Here is a 26,222-nt window from a genome sequence, read left to right on the forward strand (position 1 = left end):
TCTCACTAGGTATACTTTTAGATGATTCCTCAAGGCAAAGCCTATTTTTTCTAAATGATAACATCAACGTCAGTATGTAAATATTGAGGTAAGAGTAGTGGGTAGCATTTTTACTTTGGAAATTAGTAACGGACTGCAAAATTCTGTTTGCGACTTGATCTTCATTTTCAGAAATGGGGACAAGCTCATCAGAACAGATATTTATCATAGTATTGACAGTCGTCCCACAAAACGAATCACCTTGACTTTGCTACTTTTCATTGGATCCTCACAAGAAGCTTGTAAAAAGCTGTCCAGAAACGATTCCCGTTTTTCACAAGGAGGTTCAGGAGGGTTAAAAGGTCCTCCCAAAACTGTGCAATAAGGCATTAAGCCAAAAGTAGAGCCTGTGACATTTTATATGGCCAGAAAAACTGTGGGGCTGCTGTTGATATTGTTCTTTTGTTTGTTTAGCAAGCCAACATTAGAGATGCCTCATGGCACCCCTGGGCCTCCCTCAGTGCCGATCCATCCCCGGGAGTGGCCCAGGTGGCAGACGGTCAGGGAGGGGTTGCCATGCACATCAGTCTGCTCCATCTGAAAAAGCTCACCAACATCAAAACATGTGGCTTTCCTAGAAAATACTGGAATCTCTAGAATTATTTTTTGAGACAGTCTTGCTCTGTCACCCAAGCTGGAGCACAGAGGTGCAGTCTCTGCTCACTACAGCTTCCACCTCCCAGATTTAAGAGATTCTCCTGCCTCAGTCTCTCAAGTAGCCGGGATTAGAGGCATGCGCCAACACACCCAGCTAATTTCTGCTCTTTTAGTAGAGACAGGGTTTTGCCACATTGGCCAGGCTGGTCTCAAACTCCTGACCTCAGGTGATCTGCCCGCCTCGGCCTCCCAAAGTCCTGGGAGGGTGACTGGAATTGTGTCACTTTCTTTCCCAAGGCCATCAGTGCTACAATTCTGCCACTCATTCCAAAGGCCCATTAAAGAAGGAAAATTCCGGCCGGGCGCAGTGGCTCAAGCCTGTAATCCCAGCACTTTGGGAGGCCGAGGCGGGTGCATCACGAGGTCAACAGATCGAGACCATCCCGGTCAACACGGTGAAACCCCGTCTCTACTAAAAATACAAAAAATTAGCTGGGCATGGTGGCACGTGCCTGTAATCCCAGCTACTCAGGAGGCTGAGGCAGGAGAATTGCCTGAACCCAGGAGGCGGAGGTTGCGGTGAGCCGAGATCGTGCCATTGCACTCCAGCCTGGGTAACAAGAATGAAACTCCGTCTCAAAAAAAACAAAAGAAGGAAAATTCCATCTTATATGAGTAGTGCCGATAACAGAATGCCTTTTGTGAGTGTGTATTTGTGTGTGTGTTCACAGATGCACCTAGCTAAGCCCGAACACCTCACAGGATAGAACAGATGTTCATCTCCAAGAGACCCGACTGTCTTGCTTTCAGTTGAGTGCCTCAGTCCTGTCAATCCTTCTCCATTTTGCTTTGGGTAATAAAGCAACTTGCCTGCAACTCATCCTTGGAGCAGCAGTCATGAGCTAATCAAGATTTTTTTTCCCTCTTTTCCATTGAAAATTTTGGATGTGCCACTAGTGTGTCCTAGCATTTTGTTTTTAATTATGGGAAAATACACATAATATGAAATTTACCATCTGAACTATTTTTGTGTACAGTTCAGTAATGCTAAACATAGTGCTGGGCACTTTGGGAGGCCGAGGTGGGCAGATCACTTGAGGTCAGGGGTTTGAGACCATCCTGACCAACATGGTGAAACCCCGTCTCTACTAAAAATACAAAAATTAGTTGGGCATGGTGGCGCGTGCCTGTAATCCCAGCTACTGAGGAGGCTGAGGCAAGAGAATCGCTTGAACCCAGGAAGTAGAAGCTGCAGTGAGCTGAGGTTGTGCCACTGCACTCCAGCCTAGGTGACAGAGTGAGATTCCATCTCAAAAATAAAGAAATAAAATTAAGTTTGTTGTATAGTTTTACAACCGATCTCCAGAAATTTTTCATCTCAGTAAACCAAAACACTATCCACATGCAACACTAGCTCCCTATTCCCCTCCCCCAGCCCCTACCAGCCGCCATTCCACTTTCTGTCTCCAGAATTTAACTATTAGGTTGCTGCAAAAGTAATTGCAGTTTTTGTCACTGAAAATAAAGGCAAAAACCGCAATTAATACTTAAGGTACCATATGTAAGTAGAATCATTCAATATTTGTCTTTCCCTGCCTGGCTTATTTCACTCAGCATGTTACCAAGTTTCACTCATATAGCATGTGACAGGTTTCTCTTACCTTTAAGGCTGAATAATATTCCACTGTGTGGATATACCACAATTTTTTCAGTGCCTTCCCAACCCCTCCCCCCACCCTCTGCCCAGCCCCTGGCAACCGCCACTCTGACCATCTACAAGTTCAATGTGTTTACATTTCACATATAAGTGAGATTCTGCAGTATTTGTTTCTCTGTGCCTGGCTCGCTTCGCTCAACATGTTTTCCAGGTTCATCCATGTTGTTGCAAATGGAGAATTTCTCCTTTTTCAGGGCCGATAGCCCACTGTGTCTATATAGCACAATTTCTTTATCCACTGACGGACACTTAGATTCCGTATCTTGGCTTTTGTGAATGATGCTGCAATGAGCAAGCGGGTCCAGGTCTCAACATACTGATTTTATTTCCGTTGGTTGTACACCCACCAGCACATCATTTCTTCACCCATGGATGGGTCCTACCATGTGCCACCTCAGAGGTGGTCAGGCACAGTTTTTTGGGATGTCAGACACTGAGCAGAGTGGCACGTGCCCTCTACCTTCCAACATCCAAAAAGGAATTCATTGAAAGATCAACATACAAAGCTTCTTTGCTAGAAGACTGGGTTGGTGAAAGGATAGATTCCTTCAAAATGTTAGGTCGGCTTCCAGACTGAACCCTCCTCCCTAGCAGATAGACTCAGATCCTGCGACCAGCTCTAGGAAGCTCTTAGAGATCTCTGATTTCTAGATTTGAGCACCTTGTGATGTTTTTGTTTTTGAGATGGAGTTTCTCTCTTGTTGTCCAGGTTGGAGGGCAGTGGTGCGATCTTAGCTCACTGCAGTTTTTTCGCCTCCCAGGTTCAAGTGATTGATTCTCTTGCCCCAGCCTCGCAAGTAGCTGGAATTATAAGCACCTGGCACCACACCTGGCTAATTTTTGTATTTTTAGTAGAGATGGGGTTTCACCATGCTGGCCAGGCTGGTCTCGAACTCCTGACCTCAGGTGATCCACCCACCTCAGCCTCCCAAAGTGCTGGGATTACAGGCGTGAGCCACCACACCTGGCCCCAATTTGAGTTCTTTGTTATCTTGGGCTCTCTTTCCTGGCACAGGACACAATTTGAGTCTGCATATCAGTGATTACAGAACAGCCGTAAATAGCGAGGCTTTGAGGAAGGGAACTGTCCAGATGGCCCCTTTGGATGCTTTATTGCTACAGAAAGTTTGTGCAAAGACCCAGGACAGTACAAGTCAGCAAAGCATGTGGGCTTGGTTTCAAGGCTCACACCAGAGCTTCTGGAGAACTTAGACATACGCCAGCTTTCGTAGGTCCGCTATCTGCCACCTAAGTTCTCATGCCACTGATGGGAAAATAAAAACTAATAGCAGTTTCATTGTTTAAAACCAGAGGAAACGCACAAATGGAAACTGAAAAGTGTTTACTCAGACTCAACCTCAAACATTTCAGCATTGTTTAGACATTGCTCTCCAGTCATCAGCTTCTCAAGAGACAGTTTTCGGGGTGATCTTTGTGGCAACCTCACACATCTTTCCCCTTGACCATTTACCGAGCTTCCTGGCTTGAGACGCTCAGGAAGAGTTGTCACTCCTCAGCCTCATCCTATTAATTTCGTGTCTGTCTTTTGGTTGCGCAGATCTTGCTGGGTCAGAAATACAACCACTCTGTGGACTGGTGGTCCTTCGGGGTTCTCCTCTATGAGATGTTGATCGGTCAGTCCCCTTTCCACGGGCAGGATGAGGAGGAGCTCTTCCACTCTATCCGCATGGACAATCCCTTTTACCCACGGTGGCTGGAGAAGGAGGCAAAGGACCTGCTGGTGAAGGTAAGAAGCGAAGCTAAAAGCGTCTTCATAAGAAGAGTGTTAGGTCTTCTGGTCAGTTTTCTGTTCGTCTTAGATTCCAACTTGCAAGTGGCAAACAATGATTATATTGAACTGGGTTTAAATGGGATACACGCCACCTGTGTTTTAATAGAGGCACCGATCTTATGAGCATTAAATATCAAAAGGAGTGTAAGATAAACCCTCATGTGCATTTGTTATAAAATAAATGCCTGGGAACCAGTTCCATTAACCTTGGATACCCTCACCTGGAGATGTAGTTGGTCTTCAAGCACAGTGTGTGGCTTAAAACTCAAACTAGCTACCTGGGAGGTGGAGGCAGGAGGATTGTTTGAAGTTAGGAGTTTGAGGTCAGTCTGGGCAATGTAGTGAGACCCTTGTCTCCAAAACAATAAAGAAAGAAAGGGCATTTATGTTATATAGAGGGTTTTTTTTTAACTCAATCTCTTGTTTCCCATAGTTCTTTATTAGAAATATTCAATCCAGTTCATCTGCCCCTACCTCTGGTTGAAAATGTGTGCACTATGTATGACTTTTCAGCCTGCCCTTAGATAAAAGACAACCTATTGTCACTCTGAAGTTGTGAAACACTGTCTCAGTGGAAAAATTAAAACCATCCAGTCCAAGGTATTATCACATTTTTTTGTTTTGAGACAGAATCTCACTCCCTCACCCAGGCTGCAGTGCAGTGGCACAATCTCAGCTCACTGCAACTTTTGCTTCCCAGGCTAAAGTAATTCTCCTGCCTCAGCCTCCAAAGTAGCTGGGATTACAGGTGCACCACCACACCCAACTACATTTTTGTTTTTTTAGTAGACACAGGGTTTCACCATGTTGGCCAGGCTGGTCTCAAACTCCTGACCTCAGGTGATGCACCTACCTCAGGTCACACCTATAACCCTAGCACTTTGAAAGGCCAAGGTGGGAGGATTGCTTGAGCAACCTGAAATTCGAGACCAACCTGGGCAACATGGCGAGACTCCATCTCTACAAAAAAAATATAAAATTAGCCAGCTGTGGTGGCTAACGCCTACAGTCTCAGCTGCTCAGGGGGCTGAGGTTGGAGGATTGCTTGAGCCCACAAGGTAGCGGTTGCAGTGAGCCATGATCACACCACTGCACTCCAGCATGGGTGACAGAGCAAGACCCTGTTTCCCCCAACCCCCAATAAAAAAAAGAGTCTAGCAAATCTAAAAAAAAAGTGGACCAAGAATGCAACTGTTTTGGTAGAAACATTGTTTTGATTTCTGGCATCTCATATGTCGGCTGGTTACAAAATACTCATCATTTAGGGAAATAATTTTTAGCCTAATGCTTGCTATATTGAAAATGGGAATAGAATAAGATCCTTCAACATTGGAAGCTATCTAGGGGTTTTAAATTTAAAACTAGAAAAATATTAGCAGGCTCGTCTTTTTTCACTCATCTACTTTCTTGCTCTTGACGCAGTAGTTAGAATTACATGTAAAGGGAATACACTTCCACCTCTTTAACGAAAGTGACGACTTGTCTTGGGCATTAGAAACTTGGAGGCAACTCCAGAGCACTCCTTGGAAAATCAAGACCTTGAATCTGAGAAGTGCTGACAAAGCTCTCACAGGATCCCCAGCCAATGGTAAAGGAACAAGGTGTTTAAAAATTCGAGCCAGTTCCATCCAGCTTTCACTTTCTGTGATCCAAACAAGCAGTAGCTTAGAAAATTCCCTCAACAACCAATCAGAGGTGCTTTTAATGACCAAACACAGATGAAAGGAAAGCTAATTTCAAAATTAACAAATTTAAAAAGAAAAAAAAAGGATAACAACAGTAAAAATAAGTTATTGGGATCTGGATATAAAGTTTCTTATATTATGTAAAGGCGCGCTCACGCGTTGTTGCAATCGCTCCATTTGTAGCAATAAATGTAGCAATTGTAATACTGAACTGTGAAATGTGTCAGCTTGGGCTCCCTAACGAGGTACCACAGACTGAGGGAGTTAAACAACAGACATTTCCTTCTCACAGTTTTGGAGGCTGAAAGTCCAAGATTAAGGTCCAGCAGGGCCGGTTCCTGATGAGGACTCTCTTCCTGACTAGTAGACAGCCACCTCTGGTTGTGTCTTCACAGCAGAGAGAGAAAGAAATTTTGGTCTCTCTTTCATATGCGACCTGTATGCCTGTTGGATCAGGACCTTACCCCATGACCACAATTAACCCTAAGTAGCTGCATAAAGGCCCTACCTACAGTCACATTGTGGATTGGGGCGTCAACATTTTGAGGGGATGCCATTCAGTCCATAGCATGAGGCTGCACTGTGAAGCCTAGACCAGCAAAACCCACTGGGGAAAAAAAAAAAAAATGAACACAAAGCTTGGTCTGTACAGCCTGAGGCATGAGAGTACCTCCAGACTCAGGGGCTATCCCCAAGTGAGTCCCAAGGTGGAGGCCCTGGAGGGAGAGTCGCAATCCCCCAACACCCATCATGCCTCATAAATGCCAGCCTTCTGCGCTGTGCTTCCCAAACCCAGCTCACCCTGAGGATCTGCGATGCTTCAGGCCAGGATGGAGGGTGAAGGAGGGGCAGAGGTAACCAGGAGGAACTCCATGGAGAGAAGGTGGAAGTGATGATTCCAAGGAGAGAGAGACTGGGTGGGAGAAAAGGATTGGGAGGAGAAAAGGTGAAAAGCCATGTCCTGGAGTCCTACTCAGCAATGAAAAGGAACAAACTGTTGATCCATATAAAACAATGCATGGCACTAATGTTGAATGCAAAAGGTCGATTTCAAAAGCTCACACTCTGAGCCCATTAATATCACTTCACTGAAATGACGACACCATAGAAATGGAAGTCAGATGAGTGGTTGCCTGGGGTTAGGGTGCTGGGGACAGGAGGATGGGCATGACTCTCAGGGTGCAGCACAGGCGGATCTTTGTGGTTCAAATCTTGCTTGGTGTGGAAGTTGCCCCTATCTGTATGTGTGATAAACTGGCGTCAGTAGTACATACACATGGTACCAGAACCAGCTCCTTACCTTACGCTGTCATTATGTGAGATGGAACCATTGGGAGGAATAGGGTGAAGGGCACACAGGACATCTCTGTACTATCTCATCAACATTCTGTGAATCTATAATTACTTCAAAATAGTTTTAAAACAAAACTAGGGCCAGGTGCAGTGGCTCACACCTGTAATCCCAGCACTTTGGGAGGCCAAGGTGGGCGGTCCACAAGGTCAGGAGTTTGAGACCAGCCTGGCCAACATAGTGAAACCCCATCTCTACTAAAAATACAAAAATTAGCAGGGCATAGTGGCAGGCACCCGTAACCCCAGCTAGTGGAGGCTGAGGCAGCAGAATCATTTGAACCCGGGAGGTTGGAGTTGTAGTGAATAATCTGTCAGAGCTACTGCTGTTCAATTCTGCCACTGCACTCCAGCCTTGGTGACAGGGTGAGACTCTGTCTCAAATAAAATAACTAAATCTAAGGCGAAATGCCTTGCAAACACCAAAATAACAGTTACCTGCAGAGTTTCAGGGGCAAGGGAAAGATTTGACTCAAGAGAAGAAAATGAATTTGATTGAATAGAATTAGAAACTAAGATAATAAGGGATAAAGAAGACAAGAGGACTGGGGGGTGAAAGAGGTTTTTTCTTTTCTTTTTAAAGACAGAGTCTTGCTCTGTCACCCAGCCTGGAGTGCGGTGGCACAATCTTGGCACACGGCAGCCTATGCTTCCCAGGCTCAAGTGATTCTCCAGCCCCAGCCTTCCATAAAGCTGGGACTACAGGTGTGTGCCACCAACGCCCAGTTGATTTTTGTATTTTTTGTAGAGACAGGGTTTTGCCATGTTGCCCAAGCTGGTCTCAAATTCCAGAGCTCAAAGCAATCTGCTCACCTCAGCCTCCCAAAGTGCTGGGATTATAGTGCTGGCGTGAATCACCATTCCTATTCAAGAGGTTCTAAATGAAGCTTGTTCAACCCATGCCCTGCATATAGCCCAGGATGGCCTTGAATGTAGCCCAACATGAATTCATAAACTTTCTTGAGACATTCTGGCATTTTTTTGTGATTTTTTTTTTTTTTTTTTTTTTAGCTCATCAGCTATTGTTAGTGTTAGTGCATTTTATGTGTGGCCCAAGACAATTCTTCTTCTAATGTGGCCCAGGGAAGCTAAAAGATTGGACACCCCTGTTCTAAGTTTACATAGAAGAGTTTGGACTTGTTATTTCCCATGTGAGTTAGTAAAAACTCCATGAAGTTCCTCTCACACACATTCTTGCAGTTGGACTGATAAAATTAATTTCCATTATGCAATCTGCTGCCCATAAACTGGCTTCCAGCTTTACTCCTATTCCTCATGTGCTTGGATCCAACAGCCCTCACGTTCTTGAGCCCCATTTGCTGCAAAAATAAAAGGTAATGCCATTTCTCAGAAATGTCCTCAAGGGAATTTGACAAAATAAACCCAGAAGTCATAGGTCCTTTGGAAAAGCCGAGGAGAGCAACGCTGCGTGGCATCTGTGACGGCAGCAGAACCAGACCTGTCACCGTCAGCCCCCCAGGGCATAGAGGCATGTGCAGTGAACAAGTGCACATTGGAAGAGGCTGTGCTCTGACTACAATTCCGGTGGGGACACTGCTGTCCCGTTGACGATTGCCACAAAAACACCCTTTACGTCCTCGTTTATCCATCCAGGATGTCCTGTCCATTTGTTTGAAAATGATGGGAAATTAATGATGCAGAACATAAATACCTCTTCCTTTCATAGAAGGACACATCTGAAGAGGGACTGAAGAGGGAAGGCAGGCTCCAGGTACAATGTGTCAGCGCTGCTGCTGGCTGTCCTCCACAGCCTGGAGCTGCTTTCTTGCCCAGACCGTTCAATAAACTTAAATTCCAACTACATCCTATTTTTTCCCATCAATGTAAACCTCCATCCTGACAGCTTTTACAGACAAATCAAGTCTTCAGGAATTTTATTTCATCCGTGCAGCTTTCCAGGGGTGGAGCTTCCAGCCTGGGCCCCCCTGAGGTCTCCCATCATCCTCAGGACCTCAGTGGGTTGAGTGGCTGCAGGGCAGAAAATATACTAATTTTCTGTTCTGTGCAAAACTGGAAAGAACATTGAAGCTCAGAGCTGAAAACCATATGCTCTTCTCATTACACATTTTATATTTTTCATGTATTTTTTCATTTTGCAAGTACACATCCAAGCTCAGAAGGTCCATTGGCATGATCCTCTCGGTACAAATGCCACATGTTCACTGGAAGGAATAGAATAGAAAACCTAGCATGCAGCACACACGGCCCAGGGCCTTTACTTGCGGCCTAATCTGCTGAAGCATTGCATCAGAACATGAGCTAGGTTTGGGCCTATTCCCAAGACACTTACACCATCTATTAATCTTGTTTCATCCAAATGTCCTTAAGAAGCAGAGGTCAACCATTTAGTATCATTGTTTAAAGAGAAGGGACACAGGGCAAGTCACTTACTCCTTTTGCTTATTATTATTTTTAGAAGGAATCTTGCTCTGTTGCCCAGGCTTGAGTGCAGTGGTACAATCTCAGCTCACTGCAACCTCTGCCTCCCAGGTTTAAGCAACTCTCCCACCTCAGCCTCCCATGTCTCTGGGATTACAGGTGTCCACCACCATGCCCAACTAATTTTTGTATGTTTAGTAGAGATGGGGTTTTTCCATGTTGGCCAGGCTGGTCTCAAACTCCTAACCTCAAGTGATCTGCCCACCTTAGCCTCCCAAAATGCTGGGATTACAGGCACATGCCACCATGCCCAGCCTCTCTCTGCTTCTAAAACATCAATCTGCTTTTCCGTGTGATGACTCGTACTGTTTTATCGTTTGTATAAATGCATGGGCACAAGTGTAATTTTGTTACATGCATGGATTGCACAGTGGTGACACAGGGCTTTTCGTATCCACTCCATTTTCTGAGCCTACAGAAAAATATGTCTTACTGTGAACTTGGTGCTTCTTTTCTATGCTGTAAACAGGTGACCAAGAAAAAATGAGGCTAGAAAATGCACGATCTGCAGCTAAACAAAGCAGAAAGACAGGTTATTCCCTTACTCAGCATGCATCTACTGAGCATCTGTGTTGTGCCCGGCACCATGCTAGCTTCTGAAAGGAGTAGACGTATCAGTGGCGTACAGCTTTCAGAGCTTACAGTCTAGTAGAAAAGAAGACAACCTTGGAAAAAACATACAATATACTAATTCTCCAGTAGAGGGAAGATGTTTCATGGTGCACAGATGAGAGATTATCCATCAGGACAAGTCGGAAAGAGGCCACTTGTCATCAAAGTGCATAGCTACTCTGAGGCTCAGCTTCCTCAGCGGACAACGGGGATAATGATACTTCCTCTTAGAACTTGTTTCAAAATCACGGAGGCATCTCGCACAGTGCCCGGCTCTCAAAGAACATTGGTAGGAGTGAATGCTGTATCAATCCTAAGAATCGTGAATCATGTGAATGATGTATGATGGTATGATCGGTCCTGAATATGACTTGAATGGAGGAGAGAGGGCTCCCTGCCAGTGGAGTTCATTAAAGAAAGTTTCACAAGGCAAAGGGGGTGAAAGCTGAGCCCTGAAAGACAAGGCAGAATTTAAAGATGGGGGGCAGGAAATGGGAGTGGACTAGGGGAGGGTATCTCACTGCAAGATGGAAATACCGTTAGAGAGGGACAGAGACAGGAAGGCAGGTGGTGTTTTCAGTGAGCAGAAACGTTTGTACAGGAGGGGTTTCTAATGGGAATGGAAGACCCTATGAGTCAGAATCAGACTCCAGAGACTCTGGAATGCCAGCCAAGGGCCTGAGGATGTCAGAACTCACCAAGCCTTAGAGATCACCTTGTCTAGCCCTTCATTTACACATGAGGAAACAGACTCAGAAAACTGACCTGAGGACACATGGGTAGTCAGTCTCTTGGATGGCTGTCATGTTATTTCCACCACGCAGTGGCTTTCTAATTGGGTACTTTGGTACCCCCAGTTTCTCTAGAGAGTCCTCAGTGGCCCCCCTATGTTAAGGGGGGAGAGGAAGTTGAGACTGTGCCAAGAATCTGCCAGTCACATACACTGGGTGGTTTGCACAAACATTTCACCCAGAACTTCAAAGGGATTCTCATACCTTTTTTAAAAAGGGGGGAAAAACTCCACTTTACAATAGTATGTTGTTTGGTTGAGATAGATAGATAGATAGATAGATAGATAGATAGATAGATAGATAGATAGATATCACTATTTCAGAACATGCAGGCCAGCTACGTTTATGAGCAGGAAAGACAAGAGACCCCTGCAATTTTGGTGCAAATGGAGGTCAAGCCCCTGTGAAAGCCTCCTGGAAAATCGCTGCATTCCACCACGTTTTCTGTGTTAAAGAACTTTAGGCTCCTTAAAACGCCTATAACTCATGGTTGCTCCATAAATAAACATCCAGCTGATGTAAGAATAACGGTAACGACTCCAGACACCCAGGGGACCTGTTACTTTTCTAAGTTAATGTTTAGACTCTCCTGTTTCTTAATGCCCTTGACAGCTTTTATTTAAGTTTGAAAAATATCCAAGTTCCTTTCCTGTCTTGCCAGTGTTCATTTTGACCTCTTAGGGGGAAAGAACAGGAGAAGGAACAGTGCAAAGCAGAATGTATGTATGTGCCAGCTCAGAAATTATTAGATGGACCTTGAATTAAATGTTACTCCTCCACCAGGTTTGCAGGAGTCAAGGGTAATTCTCTTTACTGAGATGCCTTGTAGGGTCCAAAGCTGACTGTCTGGGACTGGCTTCTATTATACCTGAGTCGCCACAATGCTGGAATCATCCTAAGAATGCAGCTTTGTAAGAAATCGGACTCCATTAATGGATAATTGAATCAAATGACAAATAAACTGATCCCTCACTCTAGACTGTTGGATTGAATAGACCAGGAGTTATAGCGCACAAATGTGTGTGTCTGTGTGCATGTGTTCATGTGTGTGTGTATACGCGTGCATGTGCCTGCCTGTCTGCATGTCACATTTGTGTGTCAGTGTGCACATGTGTATGTGTTCATGTCTGTGTGTATGCATTTATATATACCTGTGTGCATGTGTTCATGTGCGTGTGTATACGCGTGCATGTGCCTGCCTGTCTGCATGTCACATTTGTGTGTCAGTGTGCACATGTGTATGTGTTCATGTCTGTGTGTATGCATTTATATATACCTGTGTGCATGTGTTCATGTGCGTGTGTATACGCGTGCATGTGCCTGCCTGTCTGCATGTCACATGTGTGCGTCAGTGTGCACATGTGTATGTGTTCATGTCTGTGTGTATGCATTTATATATACCTGTGTGCATGTGTGTGTATCCATGTGCATGTGCTCACATTTATGTGCGTGTGCCAGTGTGTGTTCATATCTGTGTGTATGCCATGTGTTCATCTATGTGCGTGTGTGCATGTGTGCTATGTGCATGTGTGTGCACGTGTATGTGTGTGTGTGTGTTGCTGTCTCATTAATCTTCATATCCACCTTGTGAGGAGGGCACTTGGCTCAGTTTACAGGTGAGGAAACTGACTCAGGCCTGTCAGTTGCCTGAGGTTTCATCAGTAACACAGGACAAAGTTTCAAATCAGGTCTGTGTGTCTCAGAAGATAGTCAGACTCCAGCAAACTTAGAAAGGGTCCTTCAAGGGAGAGTTTCAGGACCAGGTTGATTTTAGTCAGTCCTGATGAAGGTGAGTAGGAAAGTGAGGTTAGAAAAGAAGGGGCTGGTGCATTGGGAAGCACCACACCCTCCGGATGCAAAAGGCTCATCCCTGGAGATCTCAGGACTTCTCCTCTCCTCCCTTTCAGCTCTTTGTGCGAGAACCAGAGAAGAGGCTGGGCGTGAGGGGAGACATCCGCCAGCACCCTTTGTTTCGGGAGATCAACTGGGAGGAACTTGAACGGAAGGAGATTGACCCGCCGTTCCGGCCAAAAGTGGTAAGGACTCGCCCAGGGGCCGTGGGTGTCAGCCCCTCTCCCTCCACTCAGGGTGGTCTGCCTGTCCAAGTCACCACAGCTGCTCACCCCCGCCAGAGCCCCGACTCCCCAAGAGGAATGCACTTCTCTATGACCTGTTGCTGGGATGGTGGGCCAGGGAGGGGAGGTCACTCTTGTTTGCAAAGTTTAACCTCTGTAGTCAAGATGCACCTGCGTGAAGAATGCATTGCTGTGAGCCCATGCCTTAGGCCGAATATGAATTTGTGAGAGTGACATTAAGCAAGCTGGAGGTTTCGCACATGACACATACATACTTCATGCTCCAGTCTGGGTAACTCTAAGTCAGACATCAACCCTGCATCCTACATCAGGAATTTTGGAGCTGCTTTCTCCGTGATGTTTATTGAAGTGTCTGTGAAGTGCTCATGTAACTACATTTCCTAATGGCAACTGTTAGGTGTTCTTTGGTTTAAAACTAAGTAAATCAGTTCTTTAAAAAGATAGATCTGTACATTTCTACATATGTCCTCACTGGCAAAAGTCATTAAGCTACATCAGCAAAGGCAGAATGATCTGGCTCACCTGCCAGATGGGCCCCCATAAAGTGAAGGCAAAAATAAAGCAAGGTTGGACCAGGTGTGGTGGCTCACCCCTGTAATCCCAGCACTTGGGAGGTGGAAGCGGGCGGATCACCTGAGGTCAGGAGTTTGAGACCAGCCTGACCAACATGGTGAAACCCTGTCTCTACAAAAATACAAAAAACAGCTGGTCATGGTGGCAGGTGCCTGTAATCCCAGCTACTCAGGACGCAGGAGGATCGTTTGAACCCAGGAAGTAGAAGTTGCAGTGAACCAAGATCATACCATTGTACTCCAGCCTGGGCAAGAGAACAAAACCTCTGTCTCAAATAATAAATAAAAATAAACTCAAGTCATGATGAAGAGAGCTCTGGAGATGAATGGCGGAGATGGTTGTACGACATGGATGTGCTCCTGCCACTGAACTGCACACTTAAAAGCGGTTAAGGCCAGGCACAGTAGTGCACATCTGTGGTCCCAGCTACTTAGGAGACTGAAGTGGGAGGATTGCTTTAGTCCAGGAGTTTGAGACCAGCCTGGGCAACAGAGTGAGACTCCATTTCTACAAAAAATAAATACAAAAATTAGGTGGGTTTGGTGGTGCATGCCCGTAGTCCCAGCTACTCGGAGGCTGAGGTGGGAGGATTGCCTGAACCCAAAAGTTTGAGACTAGCACAGGCAATGCAGTTAAACCCCACCTCTACAAAAACTGCAAAATTAGGTGGGCTTGGTGGTGCATGCCTGCAGCTGAGACTACTCAATAGGCCTGGACAGCGGGATCACTTGAGCCCCAGAGATGCCGTGAGGTGTGATCACACCACTGCACTCCAGCCTGGTGGCAGAGTGAGACACTGTCTCTAAAAATAAAATAAATAGTTAAGAGAGTAAATTTTGTGTTATGTACAGCACAATTTTTAAAAATAATAATTTTGAGACGGAGTCTCACTCTGTTGTCCAGGCTGAGTGCAGTGGCGTGATCTCGGCTCACTGCAACCTCCTCCTCCCAGATTCAAGTGATTCTTCTGCTTCAGTCTCCCGAGTAGCTGGGATTACAGGCATGTACCACCACACCCAGCTAATTTTTGTATTTTTAGTAGAGACAGGCTTTCACCATATTGGCCAGGCTGGTCTCAAACTCCTGACATTGTGATCCACCCACCTTGGCCTCCCAAAGTGCTAGGATTACAGGCGTGAGCCACAGCACCCAGCAAAAATAATTTTTAAAAGAGTAGAGCAAAATGGTAGGTTTGCCAGCCTTAACCATTCCCCGTGATTTCTGGGAGTACCAGAGTGATTGCCTGGGTGGACATGGACCAAGCGCGCCGGCTCACGGACTTCACAACAGAGTCCACCCCAGAGAATACACGGGCTATTAGTCGTGATAGCGAATGGCCAGAAGAAGCAGGTGCACCTGGTTCCCAGGGCAAGAATAGCTGTTCTCAACATCTGTCCCAAGCTCCAGGGACCTTCCGAGGGACCAACAGGTCGGCTTCAAGCACTCTGTTTGTGACAGTACCACATCTAATGCATGGATTAATCATTTGTGATAAAATAAAAATTGTACCTTGTTTTTAGCTATCAGAACTATTAAAGCACATCTCGCCTTCCACTGCAAATTAAAATTCACTTAATATTTTGCACATAAAAATCAAAACTTTGACCTAAGCTTGCCCTAAAGGACATTGCCAGTTCTGCCAGTAGGAAACTTTCCCTGCCCTGTGGTCTGAGCCACCACAGGCCATTGACCTCACCGCCCCAGGGCCCCTGGGAGGGTGGGAGGGGCCTGACTCTTCATTTTGCTTCTCTGTGCTCATAGGACATTCTGTTGATAGGTAATAGTCATTCTCCATGTTGGGACACTGGATTGAACACCATACTGAATAGCATGTATGAAATAGATGTTTGTTTTCCCTTTCACTGTTGTTCTGTTTGCCATGAAAACCAATGGACCAAGGGGTCTGAAAGGGGTCTGTCCCAGTCTGCGTTGTCTAAGAAAGACAGCCCGAGATATTTACTAATAAAATTAACAAGGGCAGGGGACTGACAACAGCCAAGAATGTGGACAAAAGAACAGGAATATGTAATTGTGAAATTCCTTCTCTCTTCCCATCCCTCTGTTCTCACCCCCTCGCTCCCTCTCCCCACCACCCTCCCTTATCCCCCCGCCTTCTGTTCCATGAAGACTAAACAGACAGAGGTCAAATTTGGGTGGATCACTTTTTCAAAGGTTGGCAACCCTGCTTCATGTAAACCATCAGTTAGAAACATTAGATCCCATTTGAATCTCTACAATGGTAGTCTTTATGTGAATTATGAATTTATATTATGAAGCGGGGGACACAGGATCGCAGGAATATTCCATGAAATCTGTGCATGGCAATCCATAGGCATTGCCTCCATTTAGAGCACCGCAAACACCAACTCTGCCAGACAGAGATCACAGCCTAGATAACAAAAATGAAGATAATGACTCTAACGGCCGATTTTTCTTCTCTTTCTTTCTTCCCTTAAACGCTGACCAAGAAATCCCCATTTGACTGCAGCAATTTCGACAAAGAGTTCTTGAATGAGAAGCCCCGGCTGTCGTTCGCTGACAGAGCGCTCATCAACAGCATGGACCAGAACATGTTCAGGAACTTCTCCTTCGTTAACCCTGGCATGGAGCGGCTGATATCCTGAATCCTGCCCCTCCACAGACACGAAGGAACTTGCCTTCTCCCTGGGAACTGGTTCAAGAGACACTGCCTGGGTTCCTTTTTCAACTCGGAAAAGAAAAGAAACACTCAACAATACAGGCTGAGGCCCATTCTACCCCACGTGACTTTTATCTGTAGCAGAAACCAAGTCTATTTCACTAACGACGATGCCCTGGGTCTTGACTCCTGACGTGTCTCACGGACACTCCTGAAGTTACTAACCATAGGTATTTACTTGAAAGATGGTCTCTGCCCTGAGAAAGGTTTCAAAGCTTGATGCTGCAATAATGATGGCTCTTCCCTCAATGCTGATCAGTGAAATGCTCGTTGAATCAGGGGGCAAATGGAGTACAGATATCTCAAGACCAAAATGGCCCCACTGCCTGGTCTAGTAGCGGATCTCACTCAGCCGCAGACAAGTAACTACTAACCTGTTTTATACTGTTCCTATCCGTGGACATATAAATGGCTGAGGGGACAGCCCTGCATAGGCTTTTATGGAAATTCTTTACAATAAACAACCTTGTAACTTGAGATCTACAAACTCATTCATTCTGAATCATCATGAAATCCATGGGCAAGAGGACAGGTGGAAAATGAGAGGGAAGGTTTGCTAGAACACCTGCGCTCACTATCTTGTCAAGACAGAAACGATAGTTAGAGCTCCACAAGTTAGTATCGTTTCGCCCTTGCCAATAACACCTTTCCATCCATCCACTCTCCACAGATTCCAGTATCAGTGCAGTCATTCACTGCCATCCTCACATGATAACCAGAAAAGAAATGACATGCATAATTCTCCTGAGAAAAGAACCTCAACCCCTGCTCCTGCCATCACTGCTGATTTCATGCCTCGTAAGCCCCTTCGGGGGCATCATTCAGGATCAGTGACCCATTGCATGCTGTTTGCAGCAGTCAGTTCAGTTTAATTAGAATTCCAACGATACATTTTTAAAGTATTTGTGCTGTGTGTATATTTTGATAAAATGTTGTGACTTCATGACAAAGAGGTGGATGTGTAAAAAATGGAATTTAAAAAAATCAAAAAACAGAGTCCTCTTAATCATTTACTTCCCTGCTTGTCCCCCACAAGAACTTGGTTCTGCCATGTCGATCCTCAAAATGTAGCTAGCACTGAGATGATGTTTTACAACTGGGGGCTTGGCCGGGCACAGTGGCTCATGCCTATAATCCCAGCACTTTGGGAGGCCAAGGTAGGCAGATCAGCTGAGGTCAAGTGTTCGAGACCAGCCTGGCCAATATGGTGAAACTCCATCTCTACTAAAAATATAAAAATTAGCCAGGCGTGGTGGCAGGTGCCTGTAATCCCAGAGACTCAGGAGGCTGAGTCGGGAGTACAGGAAGCCAAAGGGTGAGGAGTCAGGTGACCTTAATGCCATCGTAAGAAAAGCAAGTCTGCATAATATTCAGAGTCACTAGCCTAGCTCATCACGTGACTGGAAATACCTTTAGATATTACATTTAAAATAGAATAATAAAAGCAGATTGTAGACAGTCTGAAAGTATGCTGGGACATTTTCATGACTATATAGTGCTCTTGTGATTTCTTTTTTAATAGACACTCCCCTAAAATGAACACAAAGAACCTCATTTAAGGAGGTGGTGATGGACACCTATCTTCAGATGCATCCATTCAGGCGTCTGGGCCCTTTGTTCTGAAAACAGCACGACTATGGACCTCTAGTTCCATGGGAAGGCGGTACTTGTCCCCGCTTTGCTCCAAATGAAAACACTCACACATATTTATCAAATTCACCTGCTTGAAGGAGGGAGAGGACCCTTCAAGGCCCTGCAGGGGCCAGTGGAGGGCAAGGAGCCCCCTGCTCTGTTCTGATCTCTGCTCTGCTTTGCATTTGCTGGAGAGCCCTGAACAAGTCATTTCATCTTTGGGGCCTCCAAGTAATGGGGTGGGTGAAGATGCTATCTAAAGTCCCTTCTCACTAGAGCACTTTCTGGTTCTAATCTGAATCAAGATCCTGCTAAACTGAAAGGTCAGTGAGCAACACTTTCCACACCACAGACACTCATGGATTCCACTTGCTGCAGGCCTGGGGGCAGCCCTACCCCATTTTCCTTCCAGCCATCCTCTCCTCACTCTGGGCTCCCACATACCCCTGCCCCAGCACCCAGCATCCTCCTGACACCCAGAGACCCCAATGGGACCCCCACCAGGAAACAAGTAAGTGAAGAGTCTTAGCCCTTAGAAATAGGAACAACCCAATTTTTATCCCCTCCACTGGACCAAAATAATGTCTATTCATCATTTGGTTTTGTTTGTTCTCTTTCATTTTTTTAATTAGAGACAGGGTCTCCCTACATTTCCTAGGCTGGTCTTGAATTCCTGGACTCAACTCCTGCCTCGATCTCCCAAAGTGCTGGGATTACAGACCTCATCATTTGTTTTTAATAAATGTCACCTGTGTGAATTTGTCAGCTGACTCAGAAGGTTACTATTTGCTTCATATCTCTGAGTGTGCAAAGTACATACTACTTCCTTCTTTTCTTTCAGGACTCCTCTGAAATTGCTTATTAAGATCCCTATTTAATAGGAGAGACCTGAGGCCCAGGGAGACCAGGAAGGTCACACTAGAAGGTGACAGTGGAGACTTGAACCCAGAACTCTTAGCGCCAGATCCTGCTTCATTCCAGAGTGCAAGGTTTCAGCGACATCCGTCCACCAGTGTGTAATGATTGTTGTTCACTAGAGCTTGAAGTGGATGCCCCTAGTTCGGGGCCACACCTGGCTTACCTGTTCCACTTCTAGGGAAACTGGCGCAGGGGGCAGTCTCTTTGATGCTGGTCTCTGACCACCACTCCCAGTTCCCTTCCACATTGTACTTTAGCCTAGACTCAACGCTGCCAATAGTAATGAGAACTTCACCTTGGGGCGTAGTTAAATGTTTTGGTAAGACTGGGCACGGTGGCTCATGTCTATAATCCCAGCACTTTGGGAGACCAAGGCAGGCAGATCATGAGGTCAGGAGTTTCAGACCAGCCTGGCCAACATGGTGAAACCCCATGTCTATTAAAAACACAGAAATTAGCTGGGCGTGGTGGCGAGAGCCTGTAATCCCAGCTACTTGGGAGACTGAGATAGGAGTATCATTTGAACCTGGGAGGCAAAGGTTGCAGTAAGCTGAGATCGTACCACTGTACTCGCCTAGTTGACAGGGTGAGACTCCGTCTCAAAAAAAAAAAAAAAAAAAGGTTTTAGAAAAAAGAGAGATCAGTGTTTCTTTTTGGAAGATGCGGACTGAGAGTTTGGCTCTTTAGATAGATCCTTTACCACTTCTGCACATGCTGACAAATGAGGCCTGAGAGCTCCCTGTGCACGAGAGGCCAGCCACAGAGAGAGCATTGACCAGGCTTTTCTCAGATGCCATCCAGCAAGACCAGGCTTGGGGAGAGAGGAAGAAGTCACAAACCAGCCAGAAAAGAAGAAATGCCTTGGTTACGTCATAAAACTGCAGGCAGGGTCTGAGCTCTCGGAGCCTCTGTCTCTGATGGACCCATCAGGATGCCCAAGACAGGAAGCATCAGCCTTAAACAGCCACGACCCGGAACATCCCAGAACCCACTCACAACAGTGCAAACCAAGGAAGACGTCTCTCGAGACCTCTCTCCTCTTTCTCTGTCCTCCCACAACCTGGGAGAAAATGGAGCAGAAACCATGGTCATCAGATGTGGGAGGAGAGGACTGAGCATAGGAGGGTGGGAAATGTGAAGACGCTGACCACGTGCCTTCCCCACCGCAAACCGCCAGCACTGTTGAACTAGGCAAGAAGACAGGGTCAGCTTTAAATGGGTTTTCGATGATTCATGGCACTGCACTTTTAAGTTGCATGAGCCTTGAGGGAGCAACTGAAGGACATGTCTAATGTCACCAGAAAAGTCATAGGACCTCTGAGATTTCCGTCAAAGTTTGGAAGAATGAGCTCAACAGAGCAGGTCTGAGTGGACGCTGGGTGCAGATAATCACGACGTTGGTTGGGATTAGTTTTGCCCTGAGAATTTCACTTGTTTACAGACAAGCCCTAGAGCCACCGTGATGTTGCTGTTGGTGCCACAGCTACGTGGGAGATCCTTGCACGTAGGGTACCGTCGCTCTCCCACCATGCCTACCACCCTAGCAGGCACTTCGCCATCATGCGCATTTGTTGAGTGAGTGGGTGAATAGGATGTGGGTGAGCACCTCTCTACAATCCTCTGTCTGTGTGGGACCTGGCGCACGAGAAGGCTGGTGAAAAGTGCTTCGTTTTACAGGCTCTACGGGATTAACCGGACTTGGGTATCAGGGCCTCTCTCCTGAAGAATTTTAGACAGAGGCAGACACCAACTGGCCAAGAGAAACAGCATTTGGTAAAGGTCACAAGGCAGACAAAGGGATGGGCAGCAGAAGCCAGGAGGGAGGGGCGGTCACAGCAGCAGAGACACAGGGTCGCCCTGCCACCCCAGTGCGGGTGACTCAAGGAGGGCTAAGACCAGCAACTTCTAGTAAGTTGCTCTCACTTCCCGGAGTTACTGAGGGGTTCCCAAGGCACTGGGAGTCTTGCAGGCAGCCCTCCAATCAGTCCTGTGTTGTTCCTCTCTCTGACTCAGGGAACCAGCGTGATGGGGAGCAGCCCCCCTCCGACGGCAGGACTGGCTGCTCTTCTTCCCTCCATCCTATCTGCTCAGTCTCCTGGAGGGTCAGTGATGAAGGGTAGAGCCCCCATTTCCTTGTGTCTCCCTGTGTCCTATGTAAGTCCTGAACCCAAAGAGACTGAGTGTGTCCCTGGGGCATGTGTGTGCATATCAGAGCAAGACCCCACACCGCTGTGAGCACCAGGCTGGCTGACTCATGTTCCCTATGTGCCTGATGTCTGCTCCTGCTCTAGAACTTTCACTCATTCTCTCCTGCCAGCCTAAAAGGGCCAGCACATCTCATAAACAACCCCAAAGCTGACCCATCCCCGGGCCCAGGCACAGTGCCAGCCTCCTGAACAAGGCCTTTGCTGACCATACCAGCTGATGCTGCCCAGCAGTGCCCCTCACCTCTACCTGTCCTGTAAAATAACCATAGTCATGAGCTGGGCCAAATTCCCAGAGATGTTTGAAAATGAAGTCGGCGCCACCAACGTTGTTTCTGTGCAGCTCCCAACTCATTGTCTGAGAAGGACCCCCAGAGGTTGGCAGCAACTCCCACGGGGGTCATCTGAGAGGCACAGTGACCGCAGTGATCAATGATGTCTCACCATGAGGACAAGAAGGAAATGCCCAGCCAGGGAACCTGCTTTCTGCCCCCAGGCTTCTGCCTTCCATGTCATTTCCTCACTCTACTGTGGATGAAGCTTTGACTATAAAACACACTGTTGAAATGCACCAACTGCCCTACTCCCAGATGGCAGGACGAGAGTTCCATTTTCCTTCCGGAAAACTCTTCCAACGACCTGGTACTGGGTGAGGTGCTTTATGTATATCATCTCATTTAACCCCCAGCAACAATCTCTGAGGATGACATCATTGTCTCCATTTTATCAGTAAGGACACTGAGGTTTGGAAAGGTTACATATCTTGCCCAGAATCATAGAGAAGAGCTGGAACTAGAACCCAAGCCCGTTTGATAACAAAGCTCATGCCTTCTATCGCCATAAGTGGAGGAAGAACAAGTGGATTCTGGAGTCACACTGCTCAGGTCACACCCAGCTTCACCCCCGATGTGGTACATCACCTTGCACAAGTCACTTAAACACTCTGAGCCTCAGTCTCCTCCTTTCTAAAATGAGGACCAAAAAAAGACAAATAATAAAAAATAAAATAAAATGAGGAAAGTAACAGCACTGGCCTCGCCGGCCATATGAGAAGTGAGTAACATCATCTGTGTGAAGCACGTGGAAGTGCCTAATGTGGAAGAGGCACCTGCTAACATGTCAGTATTGCTATTTTACTGACAGATCCCAACATAAATCATTAAGAGACCTCCCTCATAGGAAAAATAACTGTATCTGATTGATCACAAAGGGAGGGGTATCAAACCTAAATATGAAGAAGTAAAAAATATAAGGTTCTATTTTATTGTTCTTATACAGCTATAAAAGCAATAAACAAAGTTAATACAAAGAAAACTACAAAAGTAATAACACTGACTCAACAAGATTGATTTTATGTGACGATGACATTCTGAGGCTGAAAATAAACCTTCCATGTCAATGTGTCTTAACTACCACGGTGCGGTTTCTTCTGACTTCAGCATGGCTGAATGAGCACACATGGTACAATGACTCGATCTATGCACCACATTTCTCTACTGGAACCATCAAGGAAGAACCAGCCGTGCAGCGTGTCCTATGTCATTCAGCCTTCGTTTGTCAAAAACGCTTAAGTGCACCTCAGTTTCTTTTTCATAACATGTGACAAATTAATACCATTGGTGGAAGTAAAGTCATGAACAAAACGCACCACAAACTGTGAATTCTGACACCATCTAACAGAACTTTCTGCCGTGATGAAAATGTACATCTGCCCTGCGCAGTATGGTAGCCACGTGGGGCTACTGCGGGCTTGAAATGTAGCTGAGATTAAAACATTGAATTTTTTCTTTTTTGAGACAGGATCTGACTCCATCACCAGAGGGGAGTGTAGTGTAGCAAACAGAGCTCAGTGCAGCTTGCATCTTCTGGGCTCACGTGATCCTCCCACCTCAGCCTCCCAAGTAGCTGGGACCACAGGTGTGCACTGCCATGCCCGATTACTCTTTTGAGTTTTTGTAGAGACAGGGTCTCACTTTGTTACCCAGGCTGGTCTCAAATTCTTGGGCTCAAGGGATCCTCCCACCTTAGCCTCCCAAAGTGCTGGGATTATAGGCATGAGCTACCATGCCCAGGCTACAGCAATTATTATCTTCAGAAACACTGAGGAAGTATTACACTCACACTACATCCATGAACCGGACCAGGTGCTATAAAAACATAGAACGCTAAAGAAACTTCCCAAAAAATAGAACCAAAAGGAGAGCTTAAAAATGTTTGGAAAATAGATAAATAAGTTTCCATTCCAAGGTCCATGTCTAACTAATCATTGTGGAGAAAAAAAAACAGATCAGAGGAGAGGAAGTCATAAAAGACATAGTTCAAGAAAACTTCCCAGAACTGAAATCATGGGTTGTTCAGTGTGAACAGGCTATTCTGGTGCCCAGTAAAACAAATGAGGAAAAGATCTACCCCAAAGCACATAATTTTAAAAAAATGTCAGAACACTAGTGATGAGAGAGAGAGGATTTGATCCAAACACCTCCCATAAAAAACAAGAGAGGCCACACACAGTGGGTCGGGAATTGGAATGGCATTGGGCTGCTCGTAGTAACACAGAAAATTACGAGACACTGGAACAACATCTTCAAAATGCCAATGGAAAATAAATTTGAACATACAATTCTATAACTACATCTATGATCAATTCAATCTGCGATTGGATCTAGGATTCAAATGTTAGAATATAATAGAGACATTTTCACACAACCAAGTTCTCAAAAGAATTCTCCTCCCTGTAGCTGTTATTGAGAGGATGTATTTCACCAAAAAAATGTGGGAGTGAAGAAATAGGTCACTCAGGGGAGGGAACCAAAGCAAGGGAGACAAAGACATGGGAACCTGGGGACAAAGGACCCATGGAAGAGTGACTGAAACAAAGGAAGTTTATGCAATGATTATGAAAAGAAGTTAATGCCAGCAGCCATGCCATAGTGGTAAAGGCTAGAGAAACACCAGTCAGACGGCAAGCCAGTCAGGTGCAGAGTTTTTATAGCATCTGGTCCAGTTCGTGGATGTAATGTAAATATAATACCTCTTTAGTGTTTCTGAAGATAATAATTGTAGCCTGGGAATGGCAGCTCATGCCTGTAATCCCAGCACTTTGGAAGGCTAAGGTGGGAGGATCCCTTGAGCCCAAGAATTTGAGACCAGCCTGGGTAACAAAGTGAGACCCTGTCTCCAGAGTCCACATAATACTCCCCCAGGGAAGAAACCCAACACACAGGTTCAAAGGTGTGGCACGTTTTGTGTAGCAAAAGGAGATTTCAGCTGACACAGTGGCTCAAACCTGTGATCCCAGCACCTTCGGAGGCCAGGAGTTCAAGACCGGCCCAGCCAACATGGTGAAACCCCATCTCTACTAAAAATACAAAAATTAACTGTGCATGGTGGTGTGTGTAATCCCAGCCACTCAGGAGGCTGATGGAGGAGAATCACTTGAACTCAGGAGGTGGAGGTTGCAATGAGCCAAGGTGGTGCTACTACACTCCAGGCTGGGTGACACAACAAGACGCCATTTAAAAAAAAAAAAGAGAGATTTTGGTTCTGTCAAAATCTCCTTTGAGAGTGGGTGATACACAGAAACCCAACATATTAATAACTATTTTATTAATTCTAGATAAAAGAATAATTTGTTCAAAAGTGCATAGATAATTATCATACATTAAATGGATCCACTGAGAGTAATGATGATATAAATGCCAAATTAATCAAACTGAGAGTTATAACCTGACTGAGAGAATGAGGGAGCAGGAAGGGTATGTGTGTGGGGAGTTGATTAAATAAACCGTCATCTTCCGCAACAGGAAGTCCAAACATCAGCTCAAAATGTAAACACGAGGAAACATGACACAAAAAGAAAAGAAATTAAACATGAGGAAAGAGCAATACACAAATTTACCTAAGATATAGTAAGGAGAAACAGATAAAGGGTTTAATTATGTGTATTTATTACTTCAAATACACAAACAATATATAGGTACACATACATATACACATATGTACACACACATATAAATAGCTTTGATGGTAAATATAAAGATAGAAATAGAGAAGATGTGAGAGATAAATATATATAGGTAGAAAAATCATACAGAGATAGATGATTGATAGAATAGATGATACATAGATATAGATAGATGGATGATAGACTGATAGGTGTTAGATAAGATGATATAGAGATGCGATAAATAGATGGACAGATGGATGGATGAATGATGGATAAACAGATAATATGGAGACAGATAACTGACAGAATAGATAGATGATATATAGGTAGATACATGGATGACTGATTGATAGGTAAATAGATAGATAGATGATTATAGACAGAGACAGACAGGCTGCCTCCCTGGAAGACTGACAGTTCCTTGAGCTGGGACTGGAAAAGCACAGGAAATACAACTTTATCAGACACCGTTAGAGGGTTTTTTAACCTGAGGTTTCAGTTATGATGGATCAGTCACCAGGCCTTCCTCTGACTCTGTGGTCCTGTAATTAGCCACAGGAGGCTGGGTGGACAGAAGAGCATTGAGGGCTCCTGAGCTGAATGTCAGAGGTCAGGTGAGAATTGGGAAAGTCTCTAAAGCCGTGGTGGGCAGGTTTTCCTTCCTCTTTCCTGTTGTACACATGAGGGGGAGAAAGGATGGAAACAAAGAAGGGACCAGACTTTGCCTTGCTTCCTGCCTCCTGGGGACGTCAGAGCCGGCCCAGGCTGACCTCTGCCATGAAGGAGCACCCATTCTCACCAGTGTCCTCAGCCTTCCCCGTCGGCTCTTTGTCATTCGCCAGCATCCTCTGGCAAGAGACGAATGCCAAGAAAGCTTAGTGACCTTTTTCCAAGCCTCAGGCTTTAGAGATGCAGCTTTTCCTTTCAATACAGCCAAAGTTTCTGTAACTTCACAGGTGGTATTTTAAAATGCAAACAGCAACATGCACTGAATTTTAAAACAAGGATGTTGTTATTTGGAAAAAGTCAGAACCCTTGCTGTCGAATATGCTTTCAGAAGAAACGAGTTTTGGAGGCAACTGGGGAGGCTCCTAAGAGAAAATGATGTGCAC

The 26,222-nt window shown here is 45.6% G+C and overlaps 2 protein-coding genes across 19 annotated transcripts in view; one reads left to right on the plus strand and one right to left on the minus strand.

The window, feature by feature from the left end:
• PRKCQ (protein kinase C theta) overlaps positions 1-16,887 on the plus strand; it is a 139,134-nt gene extending 122,247 nt beyond the window's left edge. For all 10 annotated transcript variants that reach the window (XM_035306710.3, XM_035306707.3, XM_035306711.3 and 7 more), the window contains exons 16-18: positions 3,912-4,100; positions 12,951-13,079; positions 16,181-16,887. In XM_035306710.3, coding sequence (XP_035162601.1) covers positions 3,912-4,100; positions 12,951-13,079; positions 16,181-16,336 — 474 coding nt within the window. In that variant the 3' untranslated portion in view covers positions 16,337-16,887. The remainder of the gene's footprint in view (positions 1-3,911; positions 4,101-12,950; positions 13,080-16,180) is intronic.
• The window catches only part of PFKFB3 (6-phosphofructo-2-kinase/fructose-2,6-biphosphatase 3), a 254,674-nt gene that overhangs the window by 8,736 nt on the left and 219,716 nt on the right, over positions 1-26,222 (minus strand). The window lies entirely within an intron of this gene.

The sequence above is a fragment of the Callithrix jacchus genome, chromosome 7 (assembly GCF_049354715.1).
Source record: "Callithrix jacchus isolate 240 chromosome 7, calJac240_pri, whole genome shotgun sequence".
Lineage (NCBI taxonomy): Eukaryota > Metazoa > Chordata > Mammalia > Primates > Cebidae > Callithrix > Callithrix jacchus.